The sequence below is a fragment of the Sebastes umbrosus genome, unplaced genomic scaffold (assembly GCF_015220745.1).
Source record: "Sebastes umbrosus isolate fSebUmb1 unplaced genomic scaffold, fSebUmb1.pri scaffold_119_arrow_ctg1, whole genome shotgun sequence".
NCBI classification, from domain to species: Eukaryota; Metazoa; Chordata; class Actinopteri; order Perciformes; family Sebastidae; genus Sebastes; species Sebastes umbrosus.
In genome coordinates, this window is record NW_023618450.1 from 58,606 (window position 1) to 75,462 (window position 16,857).

The window sequence follows — 16,857 nt, forward strand, 5'->3', positions numbered from 1 at the left end:
CTTTACTACATGAAGCTGAGAGTACTGGTGTACCTTTACTACATGAAGCTGAGAATACTGATGTACCTTTATCTACATGAAGCTGAGAATACTGGTGTACCTTTACTACATGAAGCTGAGAATACTGATGTACCTTTACTACATGAAGCTGAGAATACTGCTGTACTTTACTACATGAAGCTGAGAATACTGGTGTACCTTTACTACATGAAGCTGAGAGTACTGCTGTACCTTTACTACATGAAGCTGAGAATACTGGTGCACCTTTACTACATGAAGCTGATAATACTGATGTACCTTTACTACATGAAGCTAGAGGAATACTGATGTACCTTTACTACATGAAGCTAGAATACGAACCTTTAACATGAAGCTGAATACCTGGTGTACTACATGAAGCTGAGAATACTGATGTACCTTTACTACATGAAGCTGAGAATACTGGTGTACCTTTACTAACATGAGCTGAGAATACTGGTGTACCTTTACTACATGAAGCTGAGAATACTGCTGTACCTTTATACATGAAGCTGAGAAGTACTGTGTACCTTTACTACATGAAGCTGAGATACTGATGTACTTCTACTACATGAAGTGAGAATACTGCTGTACCTTACCTACATGAAGCTGAGAATACTGATGTACCTTTACTTACTGAAGCTGAGAATACTGATGTACCTTTACTACATGAAGCTGAGAGTACTGATGTACCTTTACTAACATGAAGCTGAGAATACTGGTGTACCTTTACTACATGAAGCTGATAATACTGATGTACCTTTATACATGAAGCTGAGAATACTGCTGTACCTTTACTACATGAAGCTGAGAATACTGATGTACCTTTACTACATGAAGCTGAGAATACTGGTGTACTTTACTACATGAAGCTGAGAATACTGGTGTACCTTTACTACATGAAGCTGAGAGTACTGGTGTACCTTTACTACATGAAGTGAGAATACTGGTGTACCTTTACTACATGAAGCTGAGAATACTGATGTACCTTTACTACATGAAGCTGAGAATACTGGTGTACCTTTACTACATGAAGCTGAGAATACTGATGTACCTTTACTACATGAAGCTGAGAATACTGGTGTACCTTTACTACATGAAGCTGAGAATACCTGATGTACCTTTACTACATGAAGCTGAGAATACTGGTGTACCTTACTACATGAAGCTGAGAATACTGATGTACCTTTACTACATGAAGCTGAGAATACTGGTGTACCTTTACTACATGAAGCTGAGAATACTGATGTACCTTTACTACATGAAGCTGAGAATACTGCTGTACCTTTACTACATGAAGCTGAGAATACTGATGTACCTTTACTACATGAAGCTGAGAATACTGCTGTACCTTTACTACATGAAGCTGAGAATACTGATGTACCTTTACTACATGAAGCTGAGAATACTGGTGTACCTTTACTACATGAAGCTGAGAATACTGGTGTACCTTTACTACATGAAGCTGAGAATACTGGTGTACCTTTACTACATGAAGCTGAGAATACTGATGTACCTTTACTACATGAAGCTGAGAGTACTGCTGTACCTTTACTACATGAAGCTGAGAATACTGGTGTACCTTTACTACATGAAGCTGAGAGTACTGGTGTACCTTTACTACATGAAGCTGAGAATACTGGTGTACCTTTACTACATGAAGCTGAGAATACTGATGTACCTTTACTACATGAAGCTGAGAATACTGCTGTACCTTTACTACATGAAGCTGAGAATACTGATGTACCTTTACTACATGAAGCTGAGAATACTGCTGTACCTTTACTACATGAAGCTGAGAATACTGCTGTACCTTTACTACATGAAGCTGAGAATACTGGATGTACCTTTACTACATGAAGCTGAGAATACTGATGTACCTTTACTACATGAAGCTGAGAATACTGGTGTACCTTTACTACATGAAGCTGAGAATACTGATGTACCTTTACTACATGAAGCTGAGAAGTACTGCTGTACCTTTACTACATGAAGCTGAGAATACTGATGTACCTTTACTACATGAAGCTGAGAATACTGGTGTACCTTTACTACATGAAGCTGAGAATACTGATGTACCTTTACGACATGAAGCTGAGAATACTGGTGTACCTTTACTACATGAAGCTGAGAATACTGATGTACCTTTACTACATGAAGCTGAGAATACTGGTGTACCTTTACTACATGAAGCTGAGAATACTGATGTACCTTTACTACATGAAGCTGAGAATACTGGTGTACCTTTACTACATGAAGCTGAGAATACTGCTGTACCTTTACTACATGAAGCTGAGAGTACTGCTGTACCTTTACTACATGAAGCTGAGAATACTGATGTACCTTTACTACATGAAGCTGAGAATACTGGTGTACCTTTACTACATGAAGCTGAGAATACTGGTGTACCTTTACTACATGAAGCTGAGAATACTGGTGTACCTTTACTACATGAAGCTGAGAATACTGATGTACCTTTACTACATGAAGCTGAGAATACTGATGTACCTTTACTACATGAAGCTGAGAATACTGGTGTACCTTTACTACATGAAGCTGAGAATACTGCTGTACCTTTACTACATGAAGCTGAGAATACTGCTGTACCTTTACTACATGAAGCTGAGAATACTGATGTACCTTTACTACATGAAGCTGAGAATACTGGTGTACCTTTACTACATGAAGCTGAGAATACTGGTGTACCTTTACTACATGAAGCTGAGAGTACTGATGTACCTTTACTACATGAAGCTGAGAATACTGATGTACCTTTACTACATGAGGCTGAGAATACTGATGTACCTTTACTACATGAAGCTGAGAATACTGGTGTACCTTTACTACATGAAGCTGAGAATACTGGTGTACCTTTACTACATGAAGCTGAGAGTACTGATGTACCTTTACTACATGAAGCTGAGAGTACTGGTGTACCTTTACTACATGAAGCTGAGAATACTGATGTACCTTTACTACATGAAGCTGAGAGTACTGGTGTACCTTTACTACATGAAGCTGAGAATACTGGTGTACCTTTACTACATGAAGCTGAGAATACTGATGTACCTTTACTACATGAAGCTGAGAGTACTGATGTACCTTTACTACATGAAGCTGAGAATACTGATGTACCTTTACTACATGAAGGTGAGAGTACTGGTGTACCTTTACTACATGAAGCTGAGAATACTGGTGTACCTTTACTACATGAAGGTGAGAGTACTGGTGTACCTTTACTACATGAAGCTGAGAATACTGCTGTACCTTTACTACATGAAGCTGATAATACTGATGTACCTTTACTACATGAAGCTGAGAATACTGCTGTACCTTTACTACATGAAGCTGAGAATACTGGTGTACCTTTACTACATGAAGCTGAGAATACTGCTGTACTTCTACTACATGAAGCTGAGAATACTGGTGTACCTTTACTACATGAAGCTGAGAATACTGATGTACCTTTACTACATGAAGCTGAGAGTACTGGTGTACCTTTACTACATGAAGCTGAGAATACTGCTGTACCTTTACTACATGAAGCTGAGAGTACTGGTGTACCTTTACTACATGAAGCTGAGAATACTGATGTACCTTTATTACATGAAGCTGATAATACTGGTGTACCTTTACTACATGAAGCTGAGAATACTGATGTACCTTTACTACATGAAGCTGAGAATACTGCTGTACTTCTACTACATGAAGCTGAGAATACTGGTGTACCTTTACTACATGAAGCTGAGAGTACTGGTGTACCTTTACTACATGAAGCTGAGAATACTGGTGCACCTTTACTACATGAAGCTGATAATACTGGTGTACCTTTACTACATGAAGCTGAGAATACTGATGTACCTTTACTACATGAAGCTGAGAATACTGATGCACCTTTACTACATGAAGCTGATAATACTGGTGTACCTTTACTACATGAAGCTGAGAATACTGATGTACCTTTACTACATGAAGCTGAGAATACTGGTGTACCTTTACTACATGAAGCTGAGAATACTGATGTACCTTTACTACATGAAGCTGAGAATACTGGTGTACCTTTACTACATGAAGCTGAGAATACTGATGTACTTCTACTACATGAAGCTGAGAATACTGCTGTACCTTTACTACATGAAGCTGAGAATACTGATGTACTTCTACTACATGAAGCTGAGAATACTGATGTACCTTTACTACATGAAGCTGAGAGTACTGATGTACCTTTAAAACATGAAGCTGAGAATACTGGTGTACCTTTACTACATGAAGCTGATAATACTGGTGTACCTTTACTACATTAAGCTGAGAATACTGGTGTACCTTTACTACATGAAGCTGAGAATACTGATGTACCTTTACTACATGAAGCTGAGAATACTGGTGTACCTTTACTACATGAAGCTGAGAATACTGGTGTACCTTTACTACATGAAGCTGAGAGTACTGGTGTACCTTTACTACATGAAGCTGAGAATACTGGTGTACCTTTACTACATGAAGCTGAGAATACTGATGTACTTCTACTACATGAAGCTGAGAATACTGGTGTACCTTTACTACATGAAGCTGAGAATACTGATGTACTTCTACTACATGAAGCTGAGAATACTGATGTACCTTTACTACATGAAGCTGAGAATACTGATGTACCTTTACTACATGAAGCTGAGAGTACTGATGTACCTTTACTACATGAAGCTGAGAATACTGATGTACCTTTACTACATGAAGCTGAGAATACTGCTGTACCTTTACTACATGAAGCTGAGAATACTGATGTACCTTTACTACATGAAGCTGAGAATACTGGTGTACCTTTACTACATGAAGCTGAGAATACTGGTGTACCTTTACTACATGAAGCTGAGAATACTGATGTACCTTTACTACATGAAGCTGAGAATACTGATGTACCTTTACTACATGAAGCTGAGAATACTGATGTACCTTTACTACATGAAGCTGATAATACTGATGTACCTTTACTACATGAAGCTGAGAATACTGATGTACCTTTACTACATGAAGCTGATAATACTGGTGTACCTTTACTACATGAAGCTGAGAATACTGATGTACCTTTACTACATGAAGCTGAGAGTACTGGTGTACCTTTACTACATGAAGCTGAGAATACTGGTGTACCTTTACTACATGAAGCTGAGAATACTGATGTACCTTTACTACATGAAGCTGAGAATACTGATGTACCTTTACTACATGAAGCTGAGAGTACTGATGTACCTTTACTACATGAAGCTGAGAATACTGGTGTACCTTTACTACATGAAGCTGAGAATACTGGTGTACCTTTACTACATGAAGCTGAGAATACTGATGTACCTTTACTACATGAAGCTGAGAGTACTGGTGTACCTTTACTACATGAAGCTGAGAATACTACTGTACTTCTACTACATGAAGCTGAGAATCTCAAACAGAAACATTAAAACACAGATGTCTGTTTTTCTTCCATCACTTTATTTTTTCTTTCAAATTAAAAGACAAATTAAAAGCATCTCTCCGTCGTCCGTCTGGACGTTAAAACCAACGAAGAAGAAGAAGAAGAAGAACGTCCAGCGGCGTCTCTATAAAATATAACAAGGACAGAGCAGCCGGAGCTCGTCCTCCAGCGTCCTCTAGATAAAGTGCATCAAGTCCAACTGAGAGACGCCCTCCTCACCATCTTCATCATCTTCACCACCATCACCATCACCATCACCACCACCATCTTCATCACGTCGTCTCAGAGAATAAAACCAGCCGAGGCTCATCAGACCAACAGCAGCAGGAAACATCTGATCAATTATCTTCATCATCAATATAAAGTCCAATCAGTCTCTCCGTCTTCATCACCTCGTCTTCATCTTTAGTTCATTAACTGTGTTCTCTCCGTCAGATTCATTATTCTAACCTGTTCTTACTGACTGTCTGTCTCATAAACCTTTATTGTGAAAGGGTTATCATTCATCTTAACTCACTTCCTTCCTTCAGGCCGCCGCTGCAGGACTTTCAAAATAAAGGCACGTTTCTACTTAAATACTGAATCTGTTCCCGTGATGAAGACCGTGATGAAGAACGTCACACCTTCACTAACAGTTCACATTCTATCTTTATTGCTCCATTTATCTGATTAGTTTTATATATAAATATATATAATTATATATATTTATATGTTTATGTATAAATATATGATTATATATATTTATATGTTTATGTATAAATATATATATTTATATATATTTATATGTTTATGTATAAATATATATATTTATATAAACTTAACAGAACTTAACTATTGATTGTTGCTATAGATTATCAGTGTTTGTCTGTGACCTGTGTTAATGCATGCATTATAGATTATTATAATAATAATAATCATGTTGCTGCTGCTGTCGGTGTGAAGCGGTCCACGCGGCGGCTGCTGATGATGTCACTGTGATAAAGGTCACATGACTCTAGTTGACAGGTTGTATAGATTGTGTATTGATCCGCCCATCCGTTTATTGATCAGTCCGTCTCAGCAGCGCTCTGTGTGTGTGTGTGTGTGTGTGTGTGTGTGTGTGTGTGTGTGTGTGGGGGTTATTGGTTTCCATGGTGACGGGAAGACGCTCACATCTTCATTTAGGCGTTCATCGATGCTGCAGGTTTAAAGATGGCCACACACACACAGAGAGCGCCGGGCGCCACCGCCGCCACCACCACCGGCGTCTCTACAGACCCAGAGACTTCCGTACGATCTTCTGGGCCAGTTTGTAGAACTGCTCTCTGTCCTCACGCCACATTTTAGAGGCGTCCACGTTAGCTCCACTCTCATCATTAGGCTCTGAGAGGAGAGGAAGGGAGGGAACCAGGGAGGAAACCAGGGAGGAAACCAGGGAGGAAACCAGAGGAAGGAAACAAGAGGGAGGAAACCAGGGAGGAAACCAGGGAGGAAACCAGAGGAAGGAAACAAGAGGGAGGAAACCAGGGAGGAAACCAGGGAGGAAACCAGAGGAAGGAAACAAGAGGGAGGAAACCAGGGAGGAAACCAGGGAGGAAACCAGAGGAAGGAAACAAGAGGGAGGAAACCAGGGAGGAAACCAGGGAGGAAACCAGAGGAAGGAAACAAGAGGGAGGAAACCAGGGAGGAAACGAGGGAGGAAACCAGGGAGGAAACCAGAGGAAGGAAACAAGAGGGAGGAAACGAGGGAGGAAACGAGGGAGGAAACCAGGGAGGAAACCAGGGAGGAAATGAGGGAGGAAACAAGAGAGGAAACGAGAGAGTCAGTGTTGTATCTCCAGTATTAGTGGAGTTCTATGTCTCTGTACTGCAGCTCTATGCAGGCTGAAAGTAGACCGGTCCGGTTCTGGTTCTGGTTCTGGTTCTGTCTGATTGTTTGTACATTGAGGTCTTCTCAGACGGGGAGCGTCCTCGCTGTGATCCGTGAGTAAACGCCAGGCGCTGTGTGTGGTAACCATGGAAACGGTGCACTACTGTATGCTACGTATCTGTATAACATGCTGACTACAGACAGGTGTGAATGTGTTCTACCTGCTAACATGCTGACTACAGACAGGTGTGAATGTGTCCTACCTGCTAACATGCTGACTACAGACAGGTGTGAATGTGTCCTACCTGCTAACATGCTGACTACAGACAGGTGTGAATGTGTCCTACCTGCTAACATGCTGACTACAGACAGGTGTGAATGTGTCCTACCTGCTAACATGCTGACTACAGACAGGTGTGAATGTGTCCTACCTGCTAACATGCTGACTACAGACAGGTGTGAATGTGTCCTACCTGCTAACATGCTGACTACAGACAGGTGTGAATGTGTCCTACCTGCTAACATGCTGACTACAGACAGGTGTGAATGTGTCCTACCTGCTAACATGCTGACTACAGACAGGTGTGAATGTGTTCTACCTGCTAACATGCTGACTACAGACAGGTGTGAATGTGTCCTACCTGCTAACATGCTGACTACAGACAGGTGTGAATGTGTTCTACCTGCTAACATGCTGACTACAGACAGGTGTGAATGTGTCCTACCTGCTAACATGCTGACTACAGACAGGTGTGAATGTGTCCTACCTGCTAACATGCTGACTACAGACAGGTGTGAATGTGTCCTACCTGCTAACATGCTGACTACAGACAGGTGTGAATGTGTCCTACCTGCTAACATGCTGACTACAGACAGGTGTGAATGTGTCCTACCTGCTAACATGCTGACTACAGACAGGTGTGAATGTGTCCTACCTGCTAACATGCTGACTACAGACAGGTGTGAATGTGTCCTACCTGCTAACATGCTGACCAGAGACAGGTGTGAATGTGTCCTACCTGCTAACATGTTGACTACAGACAGGTGTGAATGTGTCCTACCTGCTAACATGCTGACTACAGACAGCAGGATCTTCTCAACACTCTGAACTGGACTCCATCTCTCAGCGCTGCTCTCATATCCCATCGGATCATCACCTGGAGCATGAAGGATGGAGATACACACCCTCCCATCTGGATAGACTACAGGAGGAGGAGGAGGAACGAGTTAGTATCAGAGCATGAGGTCACATCTGACTAACACACCTGAAAAAAGGTTCAACGATTGAAAGTCGAGACGCTTTTACTTTTACGTTGAAAGTCCAGACGCTTTTGCGCTGAAAGTCCAGACGCTTTTACGTTGAAGGTCCAGACGCTTTTGCGCTGAAAGTCCAGACGCTTTTACTTTTGCGCTGAAAGTCCAGACGCTTTTATGTTGAAAGTCCAGACGCTTTTGCGCTGAAAGTCCAGACGCTTTTACGTTGAAGGTCCAGACGCTTTTACGTTGAAAGTCTAGACGCTTTTACGTTGAAAGTCCAGACGCTTTTACGTTGAAAGTCTAGACGCTTTTACGTTGAAAGTCCAGACGCTTTTACGTTGAAGGTCCAGACGCTTTTACGTTGAAAGTCTAGACGCTTTTACGTTGAAAGTCCAGACGCTTTTACGTTGAAAGTCTAGACGCTTTTACGTTGAAAGTCCAGACGCTTTTACGTTGAAGGTCCAGACGCTTTTACGTTGAAAGTCTAGACGCTTTTACGTTGAAAGTCCAGACGCTTTTACGTTGAAATTCCAGACGCTTTTACGTTGAAAGTCCAGACGCTATTGCGCTGAAAGTCCAGACGTTTTTATGTTGAAAGATTGAGGGCTTTTTTAAAAAGGTTAAGACACTTTTATTTATCTTATATTAATATAATATAATTAGAATAATAACATTTATGTTATATTAATATTGTATAATCTGTGGGAATGGAACCGTCAACCTGCTGCCGGTTCTTTAGTTCTTTAGTTGTGTATATGTGAGACCCGGGGATAGTGCTGTGCTGTGCTGTGTTGTTCAGACTCTGCTCAGTGTTTCTTCTTCATGTGTTTCATCTTTATCTGCTGTGGTTTGTTGATGGAGGATCAGACGCTACAGGAAGTTCAGCTCACGGCCATGCTGGCGTGTCTGTGTGATGATGATGATGATGATGATGACGGGTCACCAGCGAGTGTCCCGTCCTCTAATCAGTAGGGAGCGTGCTCAGACTGCGTCTCCCTGCTGTGACATCATCGCTCAGGCTGCAGTCTACTAATCACAGCGCTAATGACAGCATGCTAACGACATGCTAACGGCGTGCTAACGGAGGAGCGCGGCGTGTCCCGACAGGTCAAATGACGGGTTTACAGCGGAACACGGAGAGTCAGCGGGTTTGTGTTGCCACGGAGACGTCACATGATGTTTAACTCACTGTTGGGGTGGAACATGTCGCAGGTGAACCTCATCTTGGGAGGACTGAGAGGATAATCAGACGGGAAGCTGAGGACGGCAGGGAACACGCCGCCTTCAAAACACGTGTCCTGAGGACCCCTGAAACACACAGAACCACACACAGAACCACCGGTTAGAACACTGTGGGTTCTCTCAGCACAGAACCTCAGCTGGAGCACGGGAGAACAGCAGAAAGACAGAACAACAGTGGTATCAATCAGAGCCTGACTCGGGTTCTTTAGGAGGTTAAAGGTCAACACCTAAGTAATACAGGGCATGTTGTGTTCTAGTGGTTCTTTAGGAGGTTCTACTGAGCCTTAAAGAACAACACCTTAGTAATACAGGGCATGTTGTGTTCTAGTGGTTCTTTAGGAGGTTCTACTGAGCCTTAAAGAACAACACCTTAGTAATACAGGGCATGTTGTGTTCTAGTGGTTCTTTAGGAGGTTCTACTGAGCCCTCAAAGAACAACACCTTAGTAATACACGGCATGTTGGGTTCTAGTGGTTCTTTAGGAGGTTCTACTGAGCCCTCAAAGAACAACACCTTAGTAATACACGACATGTTGGGTTCTAGTGGTTCTTTAGGAGGTTCTACTGAGCCCTCAAAGAACAACACCTTAGTAATACACGGCATGTTGGGTTCTAGTGGTTCTTTAGGAGGTTAAAGGTCAACACCAAAGTAATACAGGGCTTGTTGTGTTCTAGTGGTTCTTTAGGAGGTTCTACTGAGCCTTAAAGAACAACACCTTAGTAATACAGGGCATGTTGTGTTCTAGTGGTTCTTTAGGAGGTTCTACTGAGCCTTAAAGAACAACACCTTAGTAATACACGACATGTTGGGTTCTAGTGGTTCTTTAGGAGGTTCTACTGAGCCCTCAAAGAACAACACCTTAGTAATACACGACATGTTGGGTTCTAGTGGTTCTTTAGGAGGTTCTACTGAGCCTTAAAGAACAACACCTTAGTAATACACGGCATGTTGGGTTCTAGTGGTTCTTTAGGAGGTTCTACTGAGCCTTAAAGAACAACACCTTAGTAATACACGGCATGTTGGGTTCTAGTGGTTCTTTAGGAGGTTACAGGTCAACACCTTAGTAATACACAGCATGTTGGGTTCTAGTGGTTCTTTAGGAGGTTCTACTGAGCCTTAAAGAACAACACCTTAGTAATACACGGCATGTTGGGTTCTAGTGGTTCTTTAGGAGGTTCTACTGAGCCCTCAAAGAACAACACCTTAGTAATACATGGCATGTTGGGTTCTAGTGGTTCTTTAGGAGGTTACAGGTCAACACCTTAGTAATACACAGCATGTTAGGTTCTAGTGGTTCTTTAGGAGGTTCTACTGAGCCTTAAAGAACAACACCTTAGTAATACACGGCATGTTGGGTTCTAGTGGATCTTTAGGAGGTTACAGGTCAACACCTAAGTAATACAGGGCATGTTGTGTTCTAGTGGTTCTTTAGGAGGTTCTACTGAGCCTTAAAGAACAACACCTTAGTAAAACACGGCATGTTGGGTTCTAGTGGTTCTTTAGGAGGTTACAGGTCAACACCTTAGTAATACACAGCATGTTGGGTTCTAGTGGTTCTTTAGGAGGTTCTACTGAGCCTTAAAGAACAACACCTTAGTAATACACGGCATGTTGGGTTCTAGTGGTTCTTTAGGAGGTTCTACTGAGCCTTAAAGAACAACACCTTAGTAATACATGACATGTTGGGTTCTAGTGGTTGTTTAGGGAGTCCTAGTGGTCCTTCAAGAGAATTTAGTGGCCAGGTAAGAGGTTCTAGCAGTCCTTTAGGAAGTTCTAGCTTACTTTTAGAAGGTTCTAGGGATCGTAAGAGGTTCTAGCAGTCCTTTAGGATGATTTAGTGCCCCTTTGTGAGGATCTAGGGTTCCTTACAGAGGTTCTAGCAGTCCTTTAGGATGATTTAGTGCCCCTTTGTGAGGATCTAGGGTTCCTTACAGAGGTTCTAGCAGTCTTTAAGAAAGGTCTAGCTTACTTTTAGAAGGTTCTAGGGATCGTAAGAGGTTCTAGCAGTCCTTTAGGATGATTTAGTGCCCCTTTGTGAGGATCTAGGGTTCCTTACAGAGGTTCTAGTAGTCTTTAAGGAAGGTCTAGCTTACTTTTAGAAGGTTCTAGGGATCGTAAGAGGTTCTAACAGTCCTTTAGGGTGATTTAGGGCTCCTTTGTGAGGATCTTATTTATTTGTTTCAAGACAACATTTACATTAAATGAATGAATTAAATGTCTGAAGAATCTCTTTGGACTCCAGGAACTAACGAGATTCATTTCTGGTATTTGACGGGATAAATATTAACAATAAATATAAATGAATAACCATCAACAGACTGTAGATAATAAATATTAACAATAAATATAAATGAATAACCATCAACAGACTGTAGATAATAAATATTAACAATAAATATAAATGAATAACCATCAACAGACTGTAGATAATAAATATTAACAATAAATATAAATGAATAACCATCAACAGACTAGATAATGTCAGAAACAGAGTGAGCTCAGTGTTGGTTAGTGAGGCAGCAGCAGCACCTGCTGGTCACATCAACCATCACACCTGATCATATCATATAATATAATATAATATAATATCCATCCTGTTTGGCGATTCTGTTGGTTTATTCTATCTAGTCTCTGTTTTAGAAGACTATTGAACACACATTGACATATAGAACATATAGAACATATAAAACAGAGAGGCAGTCTGTTCTGCTTCCATCAGCTTCAGTATTAGTGAAACCTGACTGTCTGATCTGAAGAAGAGGTTCAGAAGAAGATCCACACTTTAAACTGTTAAAGTCATGAGTGATAGAGTAGAGACACCCTGATCCTGTTTGTTAGTCTGATCCTGACTGCTGATGGTTGATAGAGTCCTGATCCTGTTTGTTAGTCTGATCCTGACTGCTGATGGTTGATAGAGTCCTGATCCTGTTTGTTAGTCTGATCCTGACTGCTGATGGTTGATAGAGTCCTGATCCTGTTTGTTAGTCTGATCCTGACTGCTGATGGTTGATGAGCTGTCGGACGATACCGATCATGTTTTAGTTGTTTTCTTTAGTTATAACAGCTGGAATACAACTGTAACTGTGTTCAGAGAGAAGAGGGAAGAGATTTACTCTTGCGAGTTGGACCACTGGTATCATCTGGGTTCATTCTCTCTAGACGCTCTGAGAGGAGGGGAGCTCGTCTCCATGGATACCAACAAATAACTTCTGTTGCTGCTCTGTACATGTTGGTGAAGTCATAGATACGTCAGAAAACCAAACTGTATTCACACACAGTGACATCACACTGACTGGATCAAGCAGCCACACGTCTCTGCCGAGCTAGGAACCCAAAATAATAACTGATTTAATATCAATAAACAGACAGTCTGTGGTCTCTGGTCCTTGGACGGAGATGATGGACTATCGTAGCTCTGGGGGACCACAGACAGATACAACATGTATACATAGTACAGAGTAGATCCTGTAGATGTGTACTCACATGATGAGAGCCTCCCACTCAAAGAAGTTCTCCTCATTGGCTGGACCTGCAGACACCAACACCCAACGTTACTACGGCTACTTCCTGTTACTACAGCTACTTCCTGTTTATCTGGTTACTATGGCTACTTCCGGTTACTACGGCTACTTCCTGTTACTATGGCTACTTCCTGTTTCTCTTTCTACATGGTCACCAACATCTTCAGTCTGGTCCCCAAAGACTTCACAACACCCCAAATATGTCCGGATCCACCCAACCACCAGTAACCTAGTACATCTACTCAAGCAGTGCACTTTAGTACAATCTACACATGCTGGTACTTTACTGGAGTATTTCCATTTTCTACTACTCCACTATATTTAAATATAGATACAAGTTCTTCTTACATTATTGATCCAGTTTCAATCATTTTGATTTACTACTTCATCTGTTCAATTTTATAATATACATTTCAAATATTTGTTAGTTTATTATTTTTATTTCAGATTTTATAATAAATACCTACTTTAAAAATATTTCTTATATTTTTGTTTTCTTGTTTTAATTTTCTTTCTTTGCTTTTTATTATAAATTTATTTTAATTTTATTTTTTATTAGAAATATAAGTTGATTATTTTTATTCCACTTTCTTTCTTTATCTAAATACGTATAGTTCCTGTTGTTTCTGTGTGAAACACTAAAGTAAGTCATATTATATTAATAATATAACGCTGCAGACAGGTGACGTTTGATAACTGGATCAATAATCCAGCTGTTTGATCATCTGCACCAGATTGATCAGTTCAGCTTCTCTATCTGAGGATTTACTGTTTTGATCTGTTTCATTTCTCAGTAAACTGAAACTCACTCAGATCAAACAGGAGATTTACACTTCAGTTGTTCTATTAATGGAGAAAATAATAATCATGAATAAATGAATTGATAATGATAATAATAGAGTGATCTGAAGGTAAAACACACATTAACAACTGTTCTGTCTCACCTGCAACGATCCCCTCAGGTGGGTTCAGAGTCAGCTCTGGAAACACAGACACACAGGTTAGATTCAGGTTTGGAACATTGTTCTTAGTCGCTCCCCACATCATCAGCTGTGCTGCTCATCCCACAAATACATGATGCTTAGAGGTGTGACGTCATTATGAAGGTCAATAAACAGGCTTTTCAACCGTGTAGAATACAATGACCATTAGCATCACCATTAGCATTGATACATCAGAGAGATAATCCACCAAACCCAGTTTATTAATATAAAGCTTCTCTTAACTGTGATATGTTCAAACAGGACTAAAGATGAATATAGATATGAATAGAACAGTAAAGTTAACCATGTTAACCCGGCTGTAGCTCAGTGTTCTCCTGATGAACCAGACTGTAGCTCAGTGTTCTCCTGATGAACCAGACTGTAGCTCAGTGTTCTCCTGATGAACCTGGCTGTAGCTCAGTGTTCTCCTGATGAACCAGACTGTAGCTCAGTGTTCTCCTGATGAACCAGACTGTAGCTCAGTGTTCTCCTGATGAACCTGGCTGTAGCTCAGTGTTCTCCTGATGAACCTGACTGTAGCTCAGTGTTCTCCTGATGAACCAGACTGTAGCTCAGTGTTCTCCTGATGAACCAGACTGTAGCTCAGTGTTCTCCTGATGAACCTGGCTGTAGCTCAGTGTTCTCCTGATGAACCTGACTGTAGCTCAGTGTTCTCCTGATGAACCTGGCTGTAGCTCAGTGTTCTCCTGATGAACCTGACTGTAGCTCAGTGTTCTCCTGATGAACCAGACTGTAGCTCAGTGTTCTCCTGATGAACCTGGCTGTAGCTCAGTGTTCTCCTGATGAACCAGACTGTAGCTCAGTGTTCTCCTGATGAACCAGACTGTAGCTCAGTGTTCTCCTGATGAACCTGACTGTAGCTGTGTTCTCCTGATGAACCTGACTGTAGCTCAGTGTTCTCCTGATGAACCAGACTGTAGCTCAGTGTTCTCCTGATGAACCAGACTGTAGCTGTGTTCTCCTGATGAACCAGACTGTAGCTCAGTGTTCTCCTGATGAACCTGACTGTAGCTCAGTGTTCTCCTGATGAACCAGACTGTAGCTCAGTGTTCTCCTGATGAACCAGACTGTAGCTCAGTGTTCTCCTGATGAACCTGACTGTAGCTCAGTGTTCTCCTGATGAACCAGACTGTAGCTCAGTGTTCTCCTGATGAACCAGACTGTAGCTCAGTGTTCTCCTGATGAACCTGACTGTAGCTCAGTGTTCTCCTGATGAACCTGACTGTAGCTCAGTGTTCTCCTGATGAACCAGACTGTAGCTCAGTGTTCTCCTGATGAACCAGACTGTAGCTCAGTGTTCTCCTGATGAACCTGACTGTAGCTCAGTGTTCTCCTGATGAACCAGACTGTAGCTGTGTTCTCCTGATGAACCTGACTGTAGCTCAGTGTTCTCCTGATGAACCAGACTGTAGCTCAGTGTTCTCCTGATGAACCTGACTGTAGCTCAGTGTTCTCCTGAGTCCTCTCTGAGCTCTCTGAGCTGTATTGCAGCACAATAACAGAGAACAGAGCTGAACTCTGTGTCTGCTACATTCATGTTGACTTTCATAACGAGTTAGCTTAGCCTGTTAGCTTAGCCTGATAGCCTGTTAGCTGTTAGCCTGTTAGCTTAGCCTGTTAGCTGTTAGCCTGTTAGCTTAGCCTGTTAGCCTGTTAGCTTAGCCTGTTAGCTTGTTAGCTTAGCCTGTTAGCTGTTAGCCTGTTAGCTTAGCCTGTTAGCTGTTAGCTTAGCCTGTTAGCCTGTTAGCTTAGCCTGTTAGCTGTTAGCTTAGCTGTTAGCTTAGCCTATTAGCTGTTAGCCTGTTAGCTTAGCTGTTAGCTTAGCCTGTTAGCTGTTAGCTTAGCCTGTTAGCTGTTAGCTTAGCCTGTTAGCTGTTAGCTTAGCTGTTAGCTGTTAGCTTAGCCTGTTAGCTGTTAGCTTAGCCTGTTAGCTGTTAGCTTAGCTGTTAGCTAACTCTATAAGTCCGTTACTAAGTTCATGTCTCGTCATATGAAGGTCCGTTAACTCACGTTTATACTCCGCCATCAGTCTCTTCAGCGCGGTACCGGCCATCACCGATTAACCGATTAACCGACTAACGGTTAGAACTCTGAACAACAACAACACTCCTCTCCTCTCAGAGTCACCAGAGCACTGCTGCGACCGAACCACCGCTTCCGGCTGTCCTCTCCGCCACAGCGCCCCCTGCTGGTCTGGTAGAGTCCTCACAGCAACAACAGCTGCAGCTTCTCAGTGTTCCGTAAATGCGTATATATATATATATATATATGATTATGATTCTGATATACTGTGAAATACTCTTTTACTGATGTACAAGAACAACAGTATTATCAGCTGGATGAACTCAAAGTATCAAAAGTAAAAGTACTGATTATGAAGAATGTCCCTGTATACTAATCACCAGTCAAGTGCTCTATAAATAAACTTTTATTATGATTATTATGATTATTATTATCATTATCATTATTATTATTATTATTATTATTATCATCAGTATT

At 41.4% G+C, this 16,857-nt stretch overlaps 1 protein-coding gene across 1 annotated transcript; it reads right to left on the reverse strand.

The window, feature by feature from the left end:
- Positions 1-6,494: 6,494 nt before the first annotated feature.
- ube2g2 (ubiquitin-conjugating enzyme E2G 2 (UBC7 homolog, yeast)) lies at positions 6,495-16,533 on the reverse strand. The gene is made up of 6 exons (XM_037762941.1): positions 16,369-16,533; positions 14,299-14,334; positions 13,317-13,362; positions 9,781-9,899; positions 8,396-8,536; positions 6,495-6,847 (listed from the first exon to the last, which is right to left on the reverse strand). The coding sequence occupies exons 1-6, from the start codon at positions 16,409-16,411 to the stop codon at positions 6,735-6,737; spliced, it is 498 nt and encodes a 165-aa protein (XP_037618869.1). The 5' UTR covers positions 16,412-16,533; the 3' UTR covers positions 6,495-6,734.
- Between the last annotated feature and the right edge of the window lie 324 nt (positions 16,534-16,857).